Source organism: Hyperoodon ampullatus (genome assembly GCF_949752795.1).
Source record: "Hyperoodon ampullatus genome assembly, chromosome: 1".
Taxonomy (NCBI): domain Eukaryota; kingdom Metazoa; phylum Chordata; class Mammalia; order Artiodactyla; family Ziphiidae; genus Hyperoodon; species Hyperoodon ampullatus.
Window position 1 is genome coordinate 62746401 of NC_136914.1, and position 19603 is coordinate 62766003.

Below are 19603 nucleotides of genomic sequence, written 5' to 3' on the forward strand. Positions count from 1 at the left end.
GCAATGTAGACCCAACACAGCCAAAATAATAATAATAATAATATTTTATATATAGTACTGTGTATCTGTTAATCCCAAACTTCCCCTCCCTCCCCTTTTGGTAACCATACGTTTGTTTTCTATGCCTGTTTTTTGTTTTCAGTCTGTTTTTTATTTCTTTATTGGCTGTTTATATTTCTCTCTGTGAAACTGCTTATTCTATTCTTTGCCTAATAAAAAATAATAAATACGGGAAAATGTTCAACTTCACAGGTAACCAAAGAGATGGAAATCTAAAATGAGATATCACTTTTCAGCTACCATGTAAATTGTTTTTGGTTTGTTCAGTGTCTATGTACTATTGCTAATATAAATGCTGAGAAAGTAATACTTTCTCCCGGTGGACAGAATCTTTCCAGAGGCTGTGTGTATCAAAGTAGAAGAAAAGGTCTCCAGGCTCTCCGGTGGTGGGTGGAGTTATAGAAAGCTTTTAGACCATTATTCTCTTTACACATCATCAACTGCTTTCAGTTTTCAACCCTTCTGGAGAAGTTCCCATTCTCACCACTGAAGGCTCTTCCTATCATCTCACTCTCTTGCTCTAAACCTTTCTTGGAAAAATGTTTCAATGCCTCAAAAATAACTCACATTAAAACATGGGCACACAGCCCACTTAGTTAAAAGGTGTTAGAAAACATTGGAATCTCATTCACACCCCCGTGCTATTCCAGCTAAAATCTGTACTGATGAGGGACTGATGCAGAAAGTCAACTCAATGAAAAAAAATCACTGACTCACCATCAAATCTGCATGTAATTCTTAAGAATACCTGGGACATTGCATTAAATGACTTTGGGCAAGTCATTTAAAAGTTCTCAGTTTCCTCAATATAAAAGGAAGATATAAAATTTGAATTTCAACCAGAAAATCAGATTTTGGACTTCGGAATATAGAGTTTTAAGAACCTGGAAGTAAATATACAAAAAAATAAAATAAAATATTTTTTAAATGCAGTATACAAAAATTTCTACCTAAATCCCTTAGTCTGCTGTAATAACATTTGCCCTGTATATGAATATAGATAACCATTTCCACTGTTAAAATGATCACTTTCTGGAAGCTTACAGATGTTAACAATTGCTTATTAACTATTTTCCCAAGCATAGCTCCCAATACAATCATATACAACATGAATATGGTAATGTACTCAATTCTCTGTACAATACAAACCTCATATTCAGCATCATGCTAATATTCAAATTAGTTCCTCATATGCAGTGTCAATATTTGAGGGAGAAAACTCTATGAATAAGGAGACACAGAGATTGAACTCTGATCTTCTGACCAATTCCACATTCAATGACTGGCCCCCTACCCCCATTCCAAGACCCCCTTACTGCAAAAGAAAGGAATCTTGCTTAGATTACCAGTCACATATATTTCCAACTCCAATCCCTAATCTGCCATTTACTAGCTCTATGATCTTCTGCAACTTCCTTAATTTTTTAAGCTTCAGTTTTCTTATGTTTAAAATTGAAGTATTAGTACCAGCTGACTAGCAGAGTGTTGTGAAGATAAAATGAGATAATTGGGGGTGTGGGGGGATAAATAAATAAAATGAAATAGTGTGCCTAGGACATTAATAATCAATCAATGAATGTTAGCATTTATGCTTATTATTATTATTATTATTGACTTAAGAATGTTCAGGGGCTTCCCTGGTGGCGCAATGGTTAAGAATCCGCCTGCCAATGCAGGGGACACGGGTTCGAGCCCTGGTCCGGGAAAATCCCACATGCTGCGGAGCAACTAATCCCATGCGCCAAAACTACTGAGCCTGCGCTCTAGAGCCCGCTAGCCACAACTACTGAAGCCCATGCGCCTAGAGCCCGTGCTCCGCAACAAGAGAAGCCACCGCAATGAGAAGCCCGTGCACCGCAACCAAGAGTAGCCCCCGCTCACTGCAACTAGAGAAAGCCCACACGCAGCAACGAAAACCCAACGCAGCCAAAAATAAATAAATTAATTAAATAAATTTTAAAAAAATGTTCAGTGATACTTAAGAGTACTTTAAAAACACTATTAGGGCTTCCCTCGTGGCGCAGTGGTTGAGAGTCCGCCTGCCGATGCAGGGGACACCGGTTCATGCCCCGGTCCAGGAAGATCCCACATGCCGCGGAGCAGCTACGCCCGTGAACCATGACCGCTGAGCCTGCGCATCCGGAGCCTCCGCAGCGGGAGAGGCCACAATAGTGAGAGGCCCGCGTACCGCAAAAAAAAAAAACACTATTAAATTATGAACTGATCTGTGAATTTTCTCCTCAAGCTTCCATTCTAATTTTATCTCTTCTGAGAAACGTAATGTGTTTTACTGATGCAGCATAGTTTAGAATTTGCTTAATATTTTGTAATTTTTTAAATAATTTCTTCCATTTTAGTCTTGTCAACCTATGTAAACTCCTCAGGGCCAGAACCTTGTTTCATAAGCCTGTGTTCACATATATATTGTGGTTACTACAATGTAATGATTTGTTACTCTATTTCTCTCCCTTCCTAGGCTCTGAGCAATTCCAAGGCAAAGAGCAAGGCTTACTTATATTTGTATCCTGGAGACTTAGTAATCAGACACAAAATAGGTCTCAATAAACGTTTGTTGAAGGGATAAATGAATGAATTAATCTTTTCCCCCCTGCAATGTCTTACACAGTACTCTACACATAATAGGAACTCAGTAAAGCTCCTTAATGGATTCATGGAGAAATCTTTTGGACTCAACCACATAAAGCTTTATCTTGCCTCAGAAAAGCATTTCGACTTTAAAGGTTAGCTACTAACATTACAAATTAAAAGTTTTAGTCTAACATATATCAAATAAATAGGTTCAATGACTAACCACATCAAGGCTAGCTCTAGAAGGATTAAAATCCACTATTCTAATTAATGAATTTGTAAACCTCAACAAGGAGAATGCCAGTTACATAATCAAAAGAGAGGTTATCAAGGATCGAACCCACACCCCCTGCAATGGAAGCCTGGAGTCTTAACCACTGGACCACCAGGGAAGTCCCTGTTTTTCTTTAATTAACAATGATCTTTTGATGTTCCTACTTCCTGGTTTCTTGCAAAAACTCCTATATATCCTGGCTCCTCCCTTACATCTTCAGAGCAGTCCCTCAGAGTCATCTGAGAGGCTGTCTTCCAGGCTTAAGTCCTCAGCAAGTCCATCAAATAAAACGTTAATTCTCAAAAAATAAATAAATAAATAGAGAGGTTATGCCTTTGCAAATTTATACCTACAAAAGATAGTGAGAAATGATTATCAGAAATAATTATTTCTGAGAAATAATTATCAGAAAGCTTGTATCTGTATATTGAAATGAACAAATTATTTTTTATGCCTGAATTGATGCCACTGTTTTCACTAGAAATAAGAGTTAACAGCAAAGTGATCCAAACCTGACTCTAGAAAACAATCCTTGGGCTTCCCTGGTGGCGCAGTGGTTGAAAGTCCGTCTGCCGATGCAGGGGACACGGGTTCATGCCCCGGTCCGGGAAGATCCCACATGCCACGGAGCGGCTGGGCCCGTGAGCCATGGCCGCTGAGCCTGCGCGTCCGGAGCCTGTGCTCCGCAACGGGAGAGGCCACAATAATGAGAGGCCCGCGTACCGCAAAAAAAAAAAAAAAAGAAAGAAAGAAAACAGTCCTTGAGACTCAGAGAGTAAATGTTTTGCCTCTCAGTGATTTTTAACTCCCAGAAGACTCCTTTTATTTCCAGATTGACGGATATTCAAAACTCTTTCTGTCTCCTAAAAATAAAACTTCATCCATTTCTTAAAAGGCAAACAACCTGAATAGACACACTTTCGGAACACTAGGTTTTATATTCAAGTATCTAAAACTATCCCTAGTGTTCAGCCTTGTGCTGCTGCAGTAGAAACATTTTTCTTAGTTTTTAAATTACATTCGTGGAAGGTTTAAATGTCGTACTGTACATTCTTTCACTGTATGATCTAAACTGATTTTACACCGCATATATAATTTCATAAGTACACCGTAAAGGAATTCTACACTTGAATGAAACTGGAAAGAAACGTGAACTTAGCACACACCCCCTTCTTCCAACTCGATACGCACATCTTAGTTTTTTTTCCTCAGGAATTTCTCTCTCCCGCCCCCACCCCACACTTTATTTCAGAGCAGCAACATTCATTATCCCACTCACCACTACCGAAAGATCCTTTCCCACTAATACTATTTCACCAGGACCTTCCTTTCACATCTCAGAGTCCGTGGGGGATTTCTTTGGAAGGGGGGGTGGGCGGTGAAGTTCCGGGACGCCACCATTCCCGCCATGTCCTATAGGACCCAGGTCCTAGCGCGCAGTCCCCGACCAGCCTCAGGCGGACCCCAGGAAACTGCGAAGGTCTGACACCGCACCCCCCATCTCCGCCAGGGCAAAGCAAACCGGGCCCAACCTCTAGGTTCCCATTCAACGTACCCTCCTCCTCGCTGTACCCCATTTCTTCCCACTTACTTTACCCAATTCTGAGTCCCCATAACCATCTTGCTCCCAACACGAACACCCTTTTTACACTCCGGGCCCTGCCCCTTGAACCCTTCTACACCCCGGTCCCTCCCCCTAGACCTCCCACCAGCTTCAACCCTCACAGCGTGCCCTAGTGCAGACACGCGCCCTGTCCCTATAGCTACTGGACCCGGGTCCTACCCCACACGTCACACTCGGGCCCATTTCTCCCGCGACCCGACCTTCCCCACCCCCCTCCCCAAGCGCTACCACACACACCCCCCAGCACCCTGTTACCTCCGGCCCCGCCCCCCTGAGTGTCGCACTCACCGCTTCTGCCGCTGCATCATTAACCGCCGCGGCTGCTATAGCTACAGGGAGCCAAGGCAACCAGCTCTCGCGACACTTTCCTCATCTACGGCGAGAACGGCCGGGAAGAGTCTCTCGCAAGAAAGTAAATGAATGAGTCAGGGTCGAGACGGCTAAGTATATCTCGCGATAGTATTGTGTAAAATGGCGGCCGCAAGGCGCTTAAGGGGTGGCCTGGAAAGGTCTGGAGGTGGGCGAGGGCGGAGAAGGATATTGAACTGGCAGGAGAGTCGGAAAACTATTGTAGGCAAGACGCAGGACGGTCTGGGATGGGGGAAGTTAGTATGACGAGCCCTACACTGGAATAACTTGAGGTATGGGGCTGTCTTTTCCCAGTGCCTCAAACTTAAAGCAGTGTCGCCTTGGCTGAAGTTCAGTCTTCCTGGCATTTTCCTTATGCATGCAGAGTAGAGATGGAGGGAGCAAGCCAGAAATTGACCTTTCCATCTCCTCCTTACCTTCCTTCTGGAAACTTTGATTCGTTCTTCCCCTACTTTGGTTGTGTATTTGACTTAACAGAAATATTTACGTTTATACACTGGTGCCCCACCCCCATCAATTTGCTCAACGAAACTAGGAAATCAAAGTGTTTTGTTGCTGTTGTTTTTAGTCGAACATTATCACAGATGTTTGGCCTTGAATGTGGAAGGGGGCCGCACTGGTTTGTGATTTGAACTTTGCAGTTGTTGCTTGCCACCCTGTGGGCACATCCTTACTTGGTGACTCTCTCAACACTTAGTTGTAAGGGCTTTCTCTCTGTTCTCAGAAAGCTGTAAATGCAGACTGAGTAGGATCTGGAACAGACGACGGACATGTTAGGGGAAACACTGACTGAAGCTGCCCACCCTGGCCAGGCAAGATAGTAGCCACTTGCATGGGTCATCTTACAACAGGAGGTCCTGGTAAGGAACGAGGAACTAACAAGCTACCACCAACCGGTAGAATTCGGGAAAGGTCAAAAGGAGAGAGGAGACACCAGTCCATATGTCCTACCAACATCCCAGAATCCTCACTGGAAACTATTTTGTCTGAGAAGTGCGTGCACCATCAGGAAAGACCCTGAGTCAGAATGATTGGCCAGAGACAACCCGGAAAGTAACCCCATTCCCATAAAACCCAAGACTGCAAGCCACGTGGTAGAGCAGTTCTCCTGGGTTCCCTTACCCTGCTGCTATCTGCCCGGGCACCTCTTCCCAATAGTCTCTTGCTTTGTCAGCACGTGTGTCTCCTCGGACAATTCATTTCTGAGTGTTAGACAGCAGCCCACCCTCAGGCCCTGTAAGGAGTCCCCCTTACTGCAACAGCTTATATAAAGAACGTTGTTCAGTGAGAGTAAAACAGAGGGGAACAAATAAGGGAATAAAAATAATAAATGGAGAATTCAGTTTCTTCTCTCCAATCCCCTGAATACCTCTCATAGTCTAGACCAGTGCTGTCCGGTAGAAACATACTGTGAGCCACATCATGCAATTTAAAATTTGTAGGAGCCACATTTTTTAAAAAGTAAGAAAAATGAAATTTAGTTATTCACTTAACCCAGTGTATTCAAAATATTTCAACATGTAATCAATATTTTGAAATTTTTAAAAATTTTTATTAGAGGTATAGTTGATTTACAATGTGTTCGTTTCTGGTGTACAGCAATTTTTTTTAATATTTTGAAATTATTAATGAGATATTTTACATTCTTTTTTTCATACTGGGTCTTCAAAATCCATTGTTTATATTTACAGAGCATCTTAATTTAGCCTAGGCAAATTTTAAGAGCTTAATAGCCACATGTGGCTAGTGACTGCAGCATTAGACAGCAAAGCTCTAGACCCTATACCAGGGAATGCATTATCTGGGTGACTTCAGGGCATAGTATTATGGGCAGGTGGTTTATGTAAAAGAAACCCTTGAAGTTGCTAACTCAAACGGCTGCAGAGTCTAGGTGGGTAACAATAAAAGAGACCTGATGTAAAACAATAGGTGGTAGTGGGGACCTGTGCCCACTGAAGAGTGCAAGTGAAACAGGAGGAAAGGGGGCAGGGCACAACCTTTGAAAGAATGACACAGCCTAAGGACGGGACATAAACTGATTAGAACCAAATGGGTCCAAGATGGCGGAGAAGTCAACTTCCACTAGACCTTGAGGCTCAGTATATGCTCACTGTAACACATCAGCAAGCTAAATGACACACTCAAAGGCACCATGACAGTGGCGGTGCCCACTGTCAAAAAGTGGGTGGTGGCCCAATTCCTGTAAATCCCCACCCCTTCCCGAAATAGCTGGAATACTCCTCCCACTCATTAGCCTATGAAATTACCCACCCCTATAAAAACTGACACCACCACACCCTGGCAGCCTTTCTCACCTTCTGAGATGGCCTACACTCTGTCTGCGGAGTGTGTTTCTCTCTAAATAAATCCACTTCTTACCTATCACTTTGTCTCTCACTGAATTCTTTCTGCGATGAGACATCAAGAACCTGAGCTTCATTAAGTCCTGAAACCAGGTGTGTGATCTCATTTGGAAGACTGTGGGCTTTGGTGGGGTTCTGGCACGGGTGTTCAAGTAGTCCCAATCTGAAGTGCATGGTTTCCTTTTCACAAGCTTCTATCTAAGAGGGAGCTTTCCTGCAGCCATTATGGAAAACAGTATGGAGATTCCTCAAAAAATTAAAAATAGAATTTCCATATGATCCAGCAATTCCAATCCTGAGTATTTATCTGAAGAAAACAAAAATGTTAACTAGGAAAGATATATGATATGCACCACTATGTTCCTTACAGCATTATTTACAGTAGCCAAGATGTAGAAGCAACCAAAGTGCCCATCAGTACATAAATGGATAAAGAATGTGGTATATATTTACAAGATTTCAGATATTCTGAGGTTGGAAAAATTAAGTTTCTAGGTTTTCAGAGCTGTTGGACTATTAGACCCTGAACTTTTTTTTACCCCAACTTTAAGGGTAGGCATTTAATAATTATTTTATAGTTGGGAAATCTCTTTGTCACATAAATGTTGTTATTTGCTTTTGTACATCTGATGCCTGATATATAGTACCTAGTATATCGTAGGCACTCAATAAACATTTGTTGAAGGAATATAGTCCTTAACTTTTGGGGAGGGCTCACAGACTTTTTTTTTTTTTTTTTTTTTTTGGTTGTCTTGGGTTTTCGTTGCTGCACATGGGCTTTCTCTAGTTGCAGAGAGCGGGGTCTACGCTCTGTTGCGGTGGGCGGGCTTCTCATTATGATGGTTTCTCTTGCTGTGCAGCACGGGCTCTAGGTGCTTGGGCTTCAGTGGTTGTGGCACGTGGGCTCAGTAGTTGTGGTGCACAGGCTTAGTTGCTCCGCTGCATGTGGGACCTTCCTGGACCAGGGCTCGAACCCGTGTCCCCTGCAATGGCAGGTGGAGTCTTAACCACCGCGCCACCAGGGAAGCCCGGGCTCACAGACTTTTAAACATGAGAATCTCATAAAAGCTATGAACTCTTATCCACATCCTGTCTCTGCCCTGCCCATATTCCCTCAGCCTATCCTAGAGTTCACTACAGCTTTGGTAGACAAATCCTGTACAAGCCATAGCTTCCTACCTTAAACACCTGAGTTAACTCCTTGCCTGGAAGTGCCAGCAGAGTTAACATTCTCCTTGGCAATCCGTAACCAATGAGAGATGGGATTTGGTAGCTAAATATTTCAGTTTCTACCCTGCCTCAGTGAGGCAATTCTGAAGTATGTTTTACTATAGTGTTTCTCAAACTTTACTAACACATAAGAATCACCTGGAGAGATTAATAAGACACAAATTCTTGAATTTGCAAATTTTTTTTGGCCTTGCTGCGCTGTTTGCAGGATCTTAGTTCCCCCGACCAGGGATCGAACCGGGTCCCTGACAGTGAGGGTGCCAAGTCCTAACCACTGGACCACCAGGGAATTCCCTTGAATTTGCACTTTTATCCAAGCTCCCAGGAGAAAATGTTGCTGCCAGTCCATGGGCCACACTTTGAATAACATTTTTCTCAGAGAGTCTCTAGTGAGATTCAGCCCCAATTGCTGGAAGCACCTTTTTGGCCTTCTTCTCATTCCCTTACACTGCTTGGATTCTGGGACCACCTCCCAAATTTACTACTTGCATCCAAATCTTTGTTTCAGGGTCTGTTTGGGGGGAAAGCCAAACTATGACAACTCTTCTTAGAAAAATGCACATAGAAATAGAGTTTTGTGTACTAGTTTAGAGGAAGTATGAATTCCCTGAAATTTATTTATGTCATAAAGGAAGGTGACCAGAGTAAATGTCATATGACCCAAGTTCCATGAAAATTTAATCAGTCCAGGCAGTCTAGGAACCTAATATAATCATTAGTGGCTCATGGAGTTAGCTGAATTCAGCCAGCTCTCCTCAGAAGTTATTTTTCCAGATCTGCATCAAACTCTGACTTTGTGGGACATAAGAGTAAGTCTGGGACTCTAAAGAAACCCCATGCTTGAAGTCAATAAAGAGTATCGCTACTCATTCCTATTGGATTCTCATGGTTTCTTCCCAATCATAGTGCTTTCTGAACACAACTGCAGTGCCCCTATGACCCTTAGATCTTTTCTTGATGAGCCAGGCATACTATAACTGCAGATGGTTTCTCCCACTTCCTTCTGGATTCCAACATGGCTCCCTATTCTATGTCATCCTTTTGGGAACCTGTAACCTTTGACATATATTCCTAAACTCACTCTAGCGTCATCTGGAAACTTTATGGCATGCTCTCGTTCTGTAATAATTGGGTAATCCTGATTATCCCAGTTTCTAATCAGCTTCTTAAACAGAGCTAACGCCAGGGTCACTAACGCCTATTTCCTAAACACAGCACACAATTGCTGCTTAGCTTTGCCCACATATGGGCCGGTACATGTGTTTGTGCATGATTATTTGTCTTATGTACTATTCAATAAGTATGTCTTTGTATACACCTATGAATGTGCTTTGGCAGGTGCGGATGTGGGTGTGGGTGTGTAAGTAATCAGGTCTGTCTGGAAGTCTGAATAATGGATGTATGGTATTTTACTTTAATTAGTCTCTGTGCATTGTTAGCCTCAGTTTTCATCTGCCCTCAAATATCAGAGGAAGAATGAGTTCATTTCCTTGAAGTTTATTAACTGTTACCGAAGGCAGAGGAAATTCCATAAGAGAAGGTTCCCTACAGAGCAAGTGGAAGGGGAGCTCTGAGTTGGTAAGAAAAGATGCTTGGAGTGGGGACTTGGAGTGAAGGATGGAAGGGCAGATCTTTCCTTTCTCTTTCCCTCCATTCCCACAAGGATACTGGATTTTCAGTGGGGGGATCCTGCTCAGCATTCCCTCTCCAAAATGCAACCAGAGAGGGGAAACTTGATACAAAGTAGAGGTAGAAACACCTCACAGCTCCTCTGTTTCTCCATCCAAGGGGATGCCAATATCCACGTTGTAGTCTACAGGCTCCCCGGAGCTCAGCCAGGGAATAGGGGTTCGATTGAAAGAAGGCCTGTTGGAGAGGCTCTGGTTGTAGAGGACTAGGGGTTCACTCAGCAAGGGCCCCAGCTCCAACTTGGGCATCTGGAAGGTCATGCGTTTGGAGGCCTTCTCATATCCACCATAAGGCATTGCTGTCCTGAAAAGGGGACACATTATTTAATTAAAAACCAGAACAAAAGAAAGGGTTTTGTCAGTGAGATGTTACACTGTTTTGAGGATGGGAAGGTCTGTGAATTCTAGTTGCAGATTGCTTCTGCACTCCTTATTCTTCTTCTCCCTTAGCACTCCATTCCCCCTTCGGGTTTGCTTGTTTCCCCAAAGCTAAAAATGAGAAAAGTAGTCTAGTGTGTACTAGATAGAGAGTCTCATGGATAGCTGTGACCCAAACCAGTCATATTTTCAGAGAAATTTACTCCAAACACTATAGACTCAAGGGTCTGAGGTCACCTTAAATTATAATGTAGAGACCCCCCTCAAAACCCCTACCCCACCTTCAGTGGATAGTGTGTGCCCTGGATGAGAGGAATTAACATTTCCTGGAAAATCCAGGCACCTTAGGACCAAATGCAAAAGCACTTCTCTAGGGCTTCCCTGTCCTGTTTTCACACAGTCTAGAGAAGCCCAGTTCCAAAAGGATAGATACTTGAACCTTACTAAAGTAGGGTATAAAGAAATAGAATCTTCAATAGTATAATAACTTGCTGTGGTGCATAATCTATAAAAATTCTGAATCACTATGTTGTATACCTGAAACTAATATAATGTTGTAAGTCAACTATACTTCAATTAAAAAAAGAAAAGAAAAGAAAAATAGAATTATACTATAAGGACAGTAATGGAATTGTAACCTTGAAAGAAGGGAGCCTCAAGAAGCCTTTAAACGTGTAATATATTATTCCCATTTCACAGTCAAGGCAACCAAGGCTCAGAAGTAGGGTGACTTTCCCGCACAGCTAATAACTACGAACTAAAATTCAGATCCTGCCTCCTAGCAAATTTTTCCTTCATCATACCATGCTGTTTCTCTGAGCTAGAGTGAAAAGACCAAAAGCCTTCAATTGCGGCCCCCAAATTCCTCCTATGCCTCCTCATTCTCCTGAAACATTTGAACCAGTCTCTATTCCAACTAAGGGCATGTTGCCATACACTGGAATGCATCAGATTCCTTCCCCATCCTCCTTACCTGTTGAAGGACTTATACTGAGGGAGATCAGCTTTGGCCCCGTGGGCCAGCAGGTTGATGCCAAGTTCCACTTTTTGCTGGGAGTCAACCCCCATGGCTCTCTCCCATGGAGAAATATAGGTCTTGAACACAGTGATATGTTTTCCTTCTCCACCTGCCTGGTCGTCTGGCAGCCATGGGAGAGAAATAATAATAAGTCAAATAATAGCAGCTAGTAGCCAATGGAAGTTAGTCTCAGAGCCCTGCACTAGAGAAGTTGCTGGGGCCAGGGACCAAAGGTAAAACATCTTGGTAATTTTATAAGGTTTGTGAAATAATGACAGCCTGGAGTCGGATTTGTGATACAAACTGAAAGGCTAGAAAGGTGACTGAGAGACAAGGCTTCTGGGTGGAGTAGACACATCTCCGTATCCTTATGGACCCAGAAAGTCCATCAGGCTATCTCAACAGGCCTCTCCTGCTTCCTACACCCAGTCTAGGCCTCATTCCTGGGTATTTCTCTGCTTTAGAGACCAGACACATTATTCTTGGGTGAGGATACTTGCCTAGTCCTGTTTCGCCAACCCCTGCAGTGCCAGCAGCTCCTCCTCGGCCAGTCTGGCCCCCAGGACCACCTGTACCCCCATATCCAGACCCAGGGCCCTGATGATGGTGATGCTCGTCAGAGCCATACTGTCCGGCAGAGTCACTTCCCCCTGCCTGGCCTCCACCGCTGCCCTTGCTGTAGGAGAATCCCTGGCCAGCTGTACCCAGCTGTCCCCCAACTGTGGGAAGGAACTTCTGGAAGTGATCCTGAAAAGAAAGGACAAAGTAAGGGGAAGGTTAGCAATGGGTACGGGGAATACCATAGCAAGTAGGAGGTGATCAGAGACAATGGACAACCAGAAGACACTGAATCGTCTGAGACTCCCCCCTCCAATAGATGGTTAGCAGATAGCCTGACTGAAAGAAATTAAACTCTCCTTAAGGGATACAACCCCTATGGCTCAGTTCGAATTACATCTAGGATGGGGGCAACTCATTCTCTGAAATCCCCTTTCCCTCCTTACCAAGGCAAAGGGGACCAAGAGTTCTGCTCAACTTAGATTTGAGAGATTGGGGCTGGCATGGAGAACCCAGCCTTAAGTTAAAGAACTAGAGAGATCTCTGTTCCTCCCCTGCATCTTGTCTAACAGATAAAAGTCTCTTCTGTCTCTTCCTCTTCCTCTCCCTTTCTCCTCTTGGTGCCTGTTGGACCAGGACTTCCTGACAGTGAAACTGTAGTGGGTAGGGGGAAGGGAAGCCCAAAGGGCAACACTGGATCCATCCCCAAAGCCTAAAAATAACCCTGCCAACTCCTTCAGGAGGCTCTCCTGGCCACCCACCGAACACACCCCCATGCTCCACCCAGTGTAACCAGACACAGGCAGGGGGGAGGGCTTTTGGCCTCCTAAAGTTAGATATGACCGGCTCAGCATTTTTATTCTGCTCCTACATACGGGCAAATGGCAGACACTCCTGCCCCTGGCCCCATGTAGGCATCTATTTTCACTCTCCCCTGGCTGCCCAGGAAAGGTGGAGGGGGAAGAAAGGAAATGGAAACGATCCCCTCCTTCTCAGCTGAAATGTCTTGTGCCTGGTCCCTCTCCAATCTCTACTTCTCTTCAGAGAATGATCCTGACTAGGAGACGTAGGACCTTAAAGCATGGTTTCGGTCCCCACATCTGTGGTCCTTATACTGACCCTTTAGATAAAAGAATGGCTCAAGAAGAGATGGTTATAAAAATTCACTTACCTCTTTCTAGGGTTGCCAGATTTTGCAAAAAGAAAAAATCACAGGACACCAGTTAAATTTTAATTTCAGATACACAATAATACTTTTTTAGTATAAATATGCCTAAGTATTGCATGGGACATATTTAGATATAAGATAGTATTCATCATGTACCTGAAATTCAAATTTAACTCGGTGTCCTGTATTTTTTTAATTTAATTTTCATGTCCCAAATATTTCATGGGACACACTTATATTAAAAAATTATTGTGTATCTGAAATTCAAATTTAACTAAGTGTCTTCAATTTTTTTTTTTTTTTTTTTTTTTGCCATGCTGCGTGGCTTGCAGGATCTTAGTTCCCCAACCAGGGATCGAACCCAGGCCCCTGGCAGTGAGAGCACTGGACCACTGGACCACCAGGGAATTCCCTAAGTGTCTTCAATTAAAAAAAAAAACTTATGTCCTGGGGCTTCCCTGGTGGCGCAGTGGTTGAGAGTCCGCCTGCTGATGCAGGGGACATGGGTTTGTGCCCCGGTCTGGGAAGATCCCACGTGCCGCGGAGCGGCTAGGCCCGTGAGCCATGGCCGCTGAGCCTGCGCATCTGGAGCCTATGCTCCGCAACGGGAGAGGCCACAACAGTGAGAGGCCTGCGTACCACAAAAAGAAACACAAAAAACTTATGTCCCAAATATTGCATGGGACATACTTTACTAAAAAATTATGTGTATATATCTCAACTTTATTTTTTTTAATTGAAGTAGTGTTGATTTACAATATTATATTAGTTTCAGGTATACAACATAGTGATGCAGTATTCTTTTTTTTTTTTTTTTTGGTGGTACGCGGGCCTCTCACTGTTGTGGCCTCTCCCGTTGTGGAGCATAGGCTCCAGACGCGCAGGCTCAGCGGCCATGGCTCACGGGCCCAGCCGCTCCGTGGCATGTGGGATCTTCCCGGACGGGAGCACGAACCCGTGTCCCCTGCATCGGCAGGTGGACTCTCAACCACTGCGCCACCAGGGAAGCCCGATGCAGTATTCTTATAGACTATACTCCATTTAAAGGTATTATAAAATATGGGCTTTATTTACTGTGCCGTACAATATATCCTCGTAGCTTATTTAGTGTGTATCTCAACTTTAAAATATAGGACTGGGCATCCTGTGTTTTATCTGGTAATCCTATCTTTAATACTTAACCATACTGGGAAGGAGTTTTCTCCTTGAAGGTGTGGACTCCCCACCCTGCCTCACCAGCTCTAAGATACAGATTTAGTTTCAGAGGTGGGCTGTAATTCACCCTGGAGCTATTGGGGGCTCGCTGTATCTGGGGGGTTAACGAGCTTATAAATTAGCTGGGAGGGGAGGTTGGTCTAATTTTAGAGACTCCGGCCGGGCCTACCAAGAAGCTGTCAAAAGAGGCACGAGGCTTTGAGAGTAGTAAAGTTCCGAACTCACCATTGAGCTGTCAGAGAAGACATCAGGGTGGTTTTCATAGATAAATTTCTCCACCCGCATCTGCCGCAGTTTGAACATCTTGGAGCCCCGGTTAGTGAGTAGCGACAGCTCTTCCAACATCACATCCCTTGGGACGCTGATCTTCTTGCCCAGGTTCAGGCCCGAGCTCTCCTGTCCACCTTTCAGGGAGGTGGGGAGGCAGAGGCAAGGGAAAGAGTAAAATAGGGTTTTCTAGCTCCAGATGAAGCCGCCATCCACAACTAATTAAGTGCGTGTGTCCCAGCAGAGATCACCGAGGGAAGCAGATGCTGTCTGTGATGTCTGATCAAATTCTGTCTAGTTTATGAGGGATTTTGATTTCCTGGGTTTGGAGTTGGAGAGAATGCATGGGAAATGGGGTGCAGAGTGAGACAGTGGGGATACTAGAATGGGGTGAAGACGGTGAATGGGGTAAAAGGTATGGGGTACAGGGCAAAAGAGTAAAGAAACATCATAGATGGAGGTCACTGGGGAAACTATAGCACGGGGGAAAGCCCAAAGGCCACCTCTAAATATATACTCCTATCTTAACTCCTTTGCCTTCTCTTCCCCTCAGTGAACTGGCTGCAAACGGCTTCTAGGTATTGGGAGAGCTCTTCACATGCTGTACTCCTACCACCCCCAGTAAAATGCCTGAGCAATTTTCCATTTTAAGTGCCTATGCAAGGCTCCTTAGCTCTGGGGAAAGAAGTAAGGAAGCTAAGCATTTATTGAGACCTTACTCTGTGCCAGTCTCCATCATACATATTTTTTTCTCAAACATACCTCACTGACCTGTGGGTCCTGTTGTCTTGGACCTGTGCTGGGTAACATGGCATGGGTATTATGCTCTCAGATTACAAGGTGAAAAAGGTGGAAGGGTGAGTAGTCAGTGCTGAATTCTTTCTTCCTTTCCCCCCTTCCCCCCACCCCTGCAAACCTCACCCCCACCCCAAATTCCTCGTCTCTCCTTATCTCTTCGCCTTAAGACACATATAACCTTATGATACTTCTGGGGCTCATGGGCCAGAGATACTCTCAATAAGAAGTCCCACACTAGGTAGGTGCAAACATGCCATACCTCCAGTGAGTTCCATGATCAGCTTGCTAGATTTCCGCTTCTTGTTGGGGGCGGGGGTCCCTGAGAGTGGCATTGTGGAGGTGGATGGAGCCTGGATAGGGTGGGAAGGAGGAGGTGAAGGATGGACAGGGACTGGGGTGAATGTCTACAGTAAGGCACTGCTTAAGGACTTCAGGGAGCAAAATTTCATTAGATTTTTTTAAAGAAGTACACATTTCTCTAAAAGGTGAAAAACCATTGCTTTAGGGCTTCTCTTCTTGGGAAGCAGGGCAGAAAGTATAGGTGCACCCGTTGCCCCTACCTTCTACCAACCTCTTTTCAGCTGTTTTACATAGAGCTGGTGCAGGGCTTAGGAACACAATATGTGTTAGGGGGGCCTGGGGGTAAAACAAACACATTACTTACAGGTCAGGTAATGCACCCAGGTTTCATTGGTTTGGCATGACTTGAAGTTTTTATTTGTACGGGGCTCCCAGACTGGGATTATCATTGCAAACTCTGGCCTCTCAGTCTTCCCCAAGCCCCAGAGTGGGGTGTGGGGGGGTGGAGCAGAAAAAAATGTTCTGCCAGGGTTGAGGAGATCCAGCCAGAAACATTCTCCATAGGATGGAGAGGTTATTGCCCCTCCACCGGGCCAGCTGGATCATGGCCTGGGAGGTGACACCAGTGCTCCCACTCCATTTCAGTCACTCCCCACCCCCCAGACCTGGAGTGGAGAGGGAGGTCAATCTTGATGCATGTCAATTCAGCAATATCATAGCAGTGGGGAATTCAGGGAGGACAGGAACATAATCATAGGATCTGGCAGTGGAGGGGGACAAGCTGGGAAAAGATACAGATTCCAGCCCCTCCCTAACAGAAGTTGGCACTCAGCGAAATGTCTTCTGCTGAGTCCTGTCTCACAACACATCTGCGATTCTACTAGCTTAGTGGGGTCTGCTGAGGCCAGAGTCCAGGAACTGCTAAATAGATTCTCCCCATACCTCTCTCAGCCCCAACTAGGTTCTTGTTTTCCATCCAGCCTCTCAGACCCCCTTCTCATTCCTCCAGTGCCTCCCCCAACATCTCCAATCCCCCCACCCTCTTGGGCCCTTCTCCTTCCAACTCTCTGTGGCTCCCCTGAACTGGACAACTGGGAACTGAGTACAGATGGAGGAGGTGAGTAGCTCCCTCCAGGATCAAGGGTCACTATTACAGACACAGACACAGCAGTCAGCAGAGTGGGCTCCAGCCCCTCTGACTATAAAGCGGGAGACTTACCGGCTGCTCAAGCGGTGGTCAGCTCTCCCTGGGGTCCAGCAGCTTTGGAGGACTGAGCTGCTGTGACTAGAGAACCCGAGCTGGGCAGGCGTGGGGGCAGCACTGGCAGTGGGGGAGGGAGGGTGGTTATTAATAGAGACGATGAACGCAAGCAGCTCAAATGGCACAGGGGTACTGAGACCCTGGAACCAAGATCCCATCCTCCTTGCCCAGAGGCTCAGGAAGGGGAGGAAAGGCCTTTGGAATTCTCTCATTAAGCTGTCTGAGCCACGGATCAGTCTGCCCAGGGACTCCTCTTCTTTGGCACCTCGAGGCTGAGATCCAAAGAAGCACTCAGGGAGAAACTGAAAACTGAGAGGGAGAGAGGAAGCAGGCAGCAAGTGGTAAATAAGAATTCGGAGTGGGAAAGTGAGAACCAGGAGAATGTGTCTGGAGAGCCATTCAGAGACAATCCAGACTGGAGCTGGAGGGACATGTGGGTGCATTTTGGGGGTGGGAGGGTTTAAGATGCTATGTTTTGGGAAGGGAATTTCTGTTCACAATGGAATTGCCCTTTGAAAGTTCCTGGATAGGCTGGTCTTTCCTTTGGGAGGGCCAGATTTTGGCAGGATAAGGGACCAAATTAACCAAATCCAGTAGTTAGGCTATCAGGGATGATGTGGGGGAAGACTGGACCAGTTTCTGCCTTTTCATCCCCATTTGCTGTTCGGGTGCTCAGTTTAGCCTGCTCTGCTAGATAGATGTCACTTTTTTTTTTTTAATTTATTTTTGGCTGCGTTGGGTCTTCGTTGCTGCATGTGGGCTTTAGTTGTGGCGAGCGGGGGCTACTTTTTATTGTGGTGCGCAGGCTTCTCATTGCGGTGGCTTCTCTTGCTGCGGAGCAAGGGCTCTAGGTGCGCAGGCTTCAGTGGTTATGGCTCACGGGCTCTAGAGCACAGGCTCAGTAGTTGTGGTGCACAGGCTTGGCTGCTCCGTGGTGTGTGGGATCTTCCCAGACCAGGGATCAAACCCGTGTCCCCTGCACTGACAGGCAGATTCTTAACCACTGAGGCCACCACCAGGGAAGTCCCACATGTCACTTCTCCCTGAAGGGGTACACGTAGGCTTCTGACCTGCCAGGGCTTTACTCTCTGAGGCTCCTACTTGGGATTTTCTTCAAAGGGAGCACACACCCCATAGGATCTGGACTGTCCCATTCACACTGGTCTAGAGAAGCCTCTGGGAAAGGGCACAAGCTTGAGAGCCCCCTCCAGGGAAACCTGTCATTTGCCCGGCACCTTCCTCAGTAGCTACGTGAACATCCTGGATCCTTCTCCATCTTCTGCTCAGGTTTTGTAACCAGCTGCTGCACCTCTGCTGTATCCACCACCCTGTTGTGGCTGCCTTAGGAAGTGGCTTTTGTAGTCCCCAGAATACCTTTCTGTCCCTCTGTGAGCTACCCACTCTTCCTGACCATGTCCTTTTCCCATCCTGAACTTTATAGGTTCAGGTTAGGGGCTGAAAGGTCACCCTGCTCCCCTCTACTTGGCCTCTGCCCAGACCAGTTTAGCCTCCAGATTCCTCATCTTTTGTCCTTTTTCTCCATTCTCTCTTAACCCAAAGAAGCAATTAGATGAAAAAACATAAATAGCAAAAGGTGATTTCGTCATCATTACCATCCTCCCCTCAAAAACCAAGCAAAATTTTGGTCTCTTATGATTGAGTACCTAAAACTACCTAGTGAATGAAGACAGAATATTTAGCCTAGGCTCTCTGAGCCCTTCCTTTGAAATTCTGAGAGGCTGCATATTTGGGAGAATCAGGGTCATGGGACTGGTTATTGGCACAAATCTGCCCCCTGCTGGTAGAACTGGGGCATTCCCCTTCTCAGAAGTCTAATTCTAGCCGCCTTTCAGTGCCTTCTCTTTTTTATTAGTCTCAATCCACGCTGATCCACCCTCTCTCTCCTTCTTCCCTCTCTCACCCCCCCTTCAACTTCAGCCATTGCTTTCCCTTCATTTCCTCCAGGGTGTTGGGAAATGTTGATGGCGAAAGGCTTAGAGGGCCTTTCCAAATTGTCTAGGTTCTGTAAGCTGAGGCCTCATGTGAGAAATATGGAGCAGGGGATGGAGAAGGGGAGAATCTGGAGAGAGAGAACTGGGGGAGTGATGGAGGTGGCTACACTGGAGCAGGATAGAAGTGGTAGAGAAGAGCAAAAGACCAGGGGGTGAAGGGCAAAACAGTAAAAAATAGGAGGGTAGGAACTGAGAAAGAGATCAGGAATCAGGAGATCAGGGGAATGAATTAGAGAAGATGAAGGGGAGACCAGGATTTAGGTATAAAACTAGAAGAGATGACAACAACAGAAGATATGGGGCATAAGTTTATTCTTGTGCACAAACCAAAGTACTGTGACTCACACTCAATATGCAAAGGAAATTATCAATTTCCAGATCAAGCAGCAAACATGACTGGTGGTGGTCATGGTGAGAGGGGAGTCCATATC

General features: G+C 45.3%; 1 protein-coding gene across 1 annotated transcript; it reads right to left on the reverse strand.

Moving 5' to 3' along the window:
* Positions 1-10027: 10027 nt before the first annotated feature.
* MYOZ1 (myozenin 1) lies at positions 10028-15931 on the reverse strand (the record flags this gene model as incomplete). Its single annotated transcript, XM_079719300.1, has 5 exons — positions 10028-10501; positions 11549-11714; positions 12094-12340; positions 14760-14938; positions 15859-15931. 5 exons carry the CDS (start codon positions 15929-15931, stop codon positions 10270-10272), a joined length of 897 nt encoding a protein of 298 aa, XP_079575426.1. The 3' UTR covers positions 10028-10269.
* Between the last annotated feature and the right edge of the window lie 3672 nt (positions 15932-19603).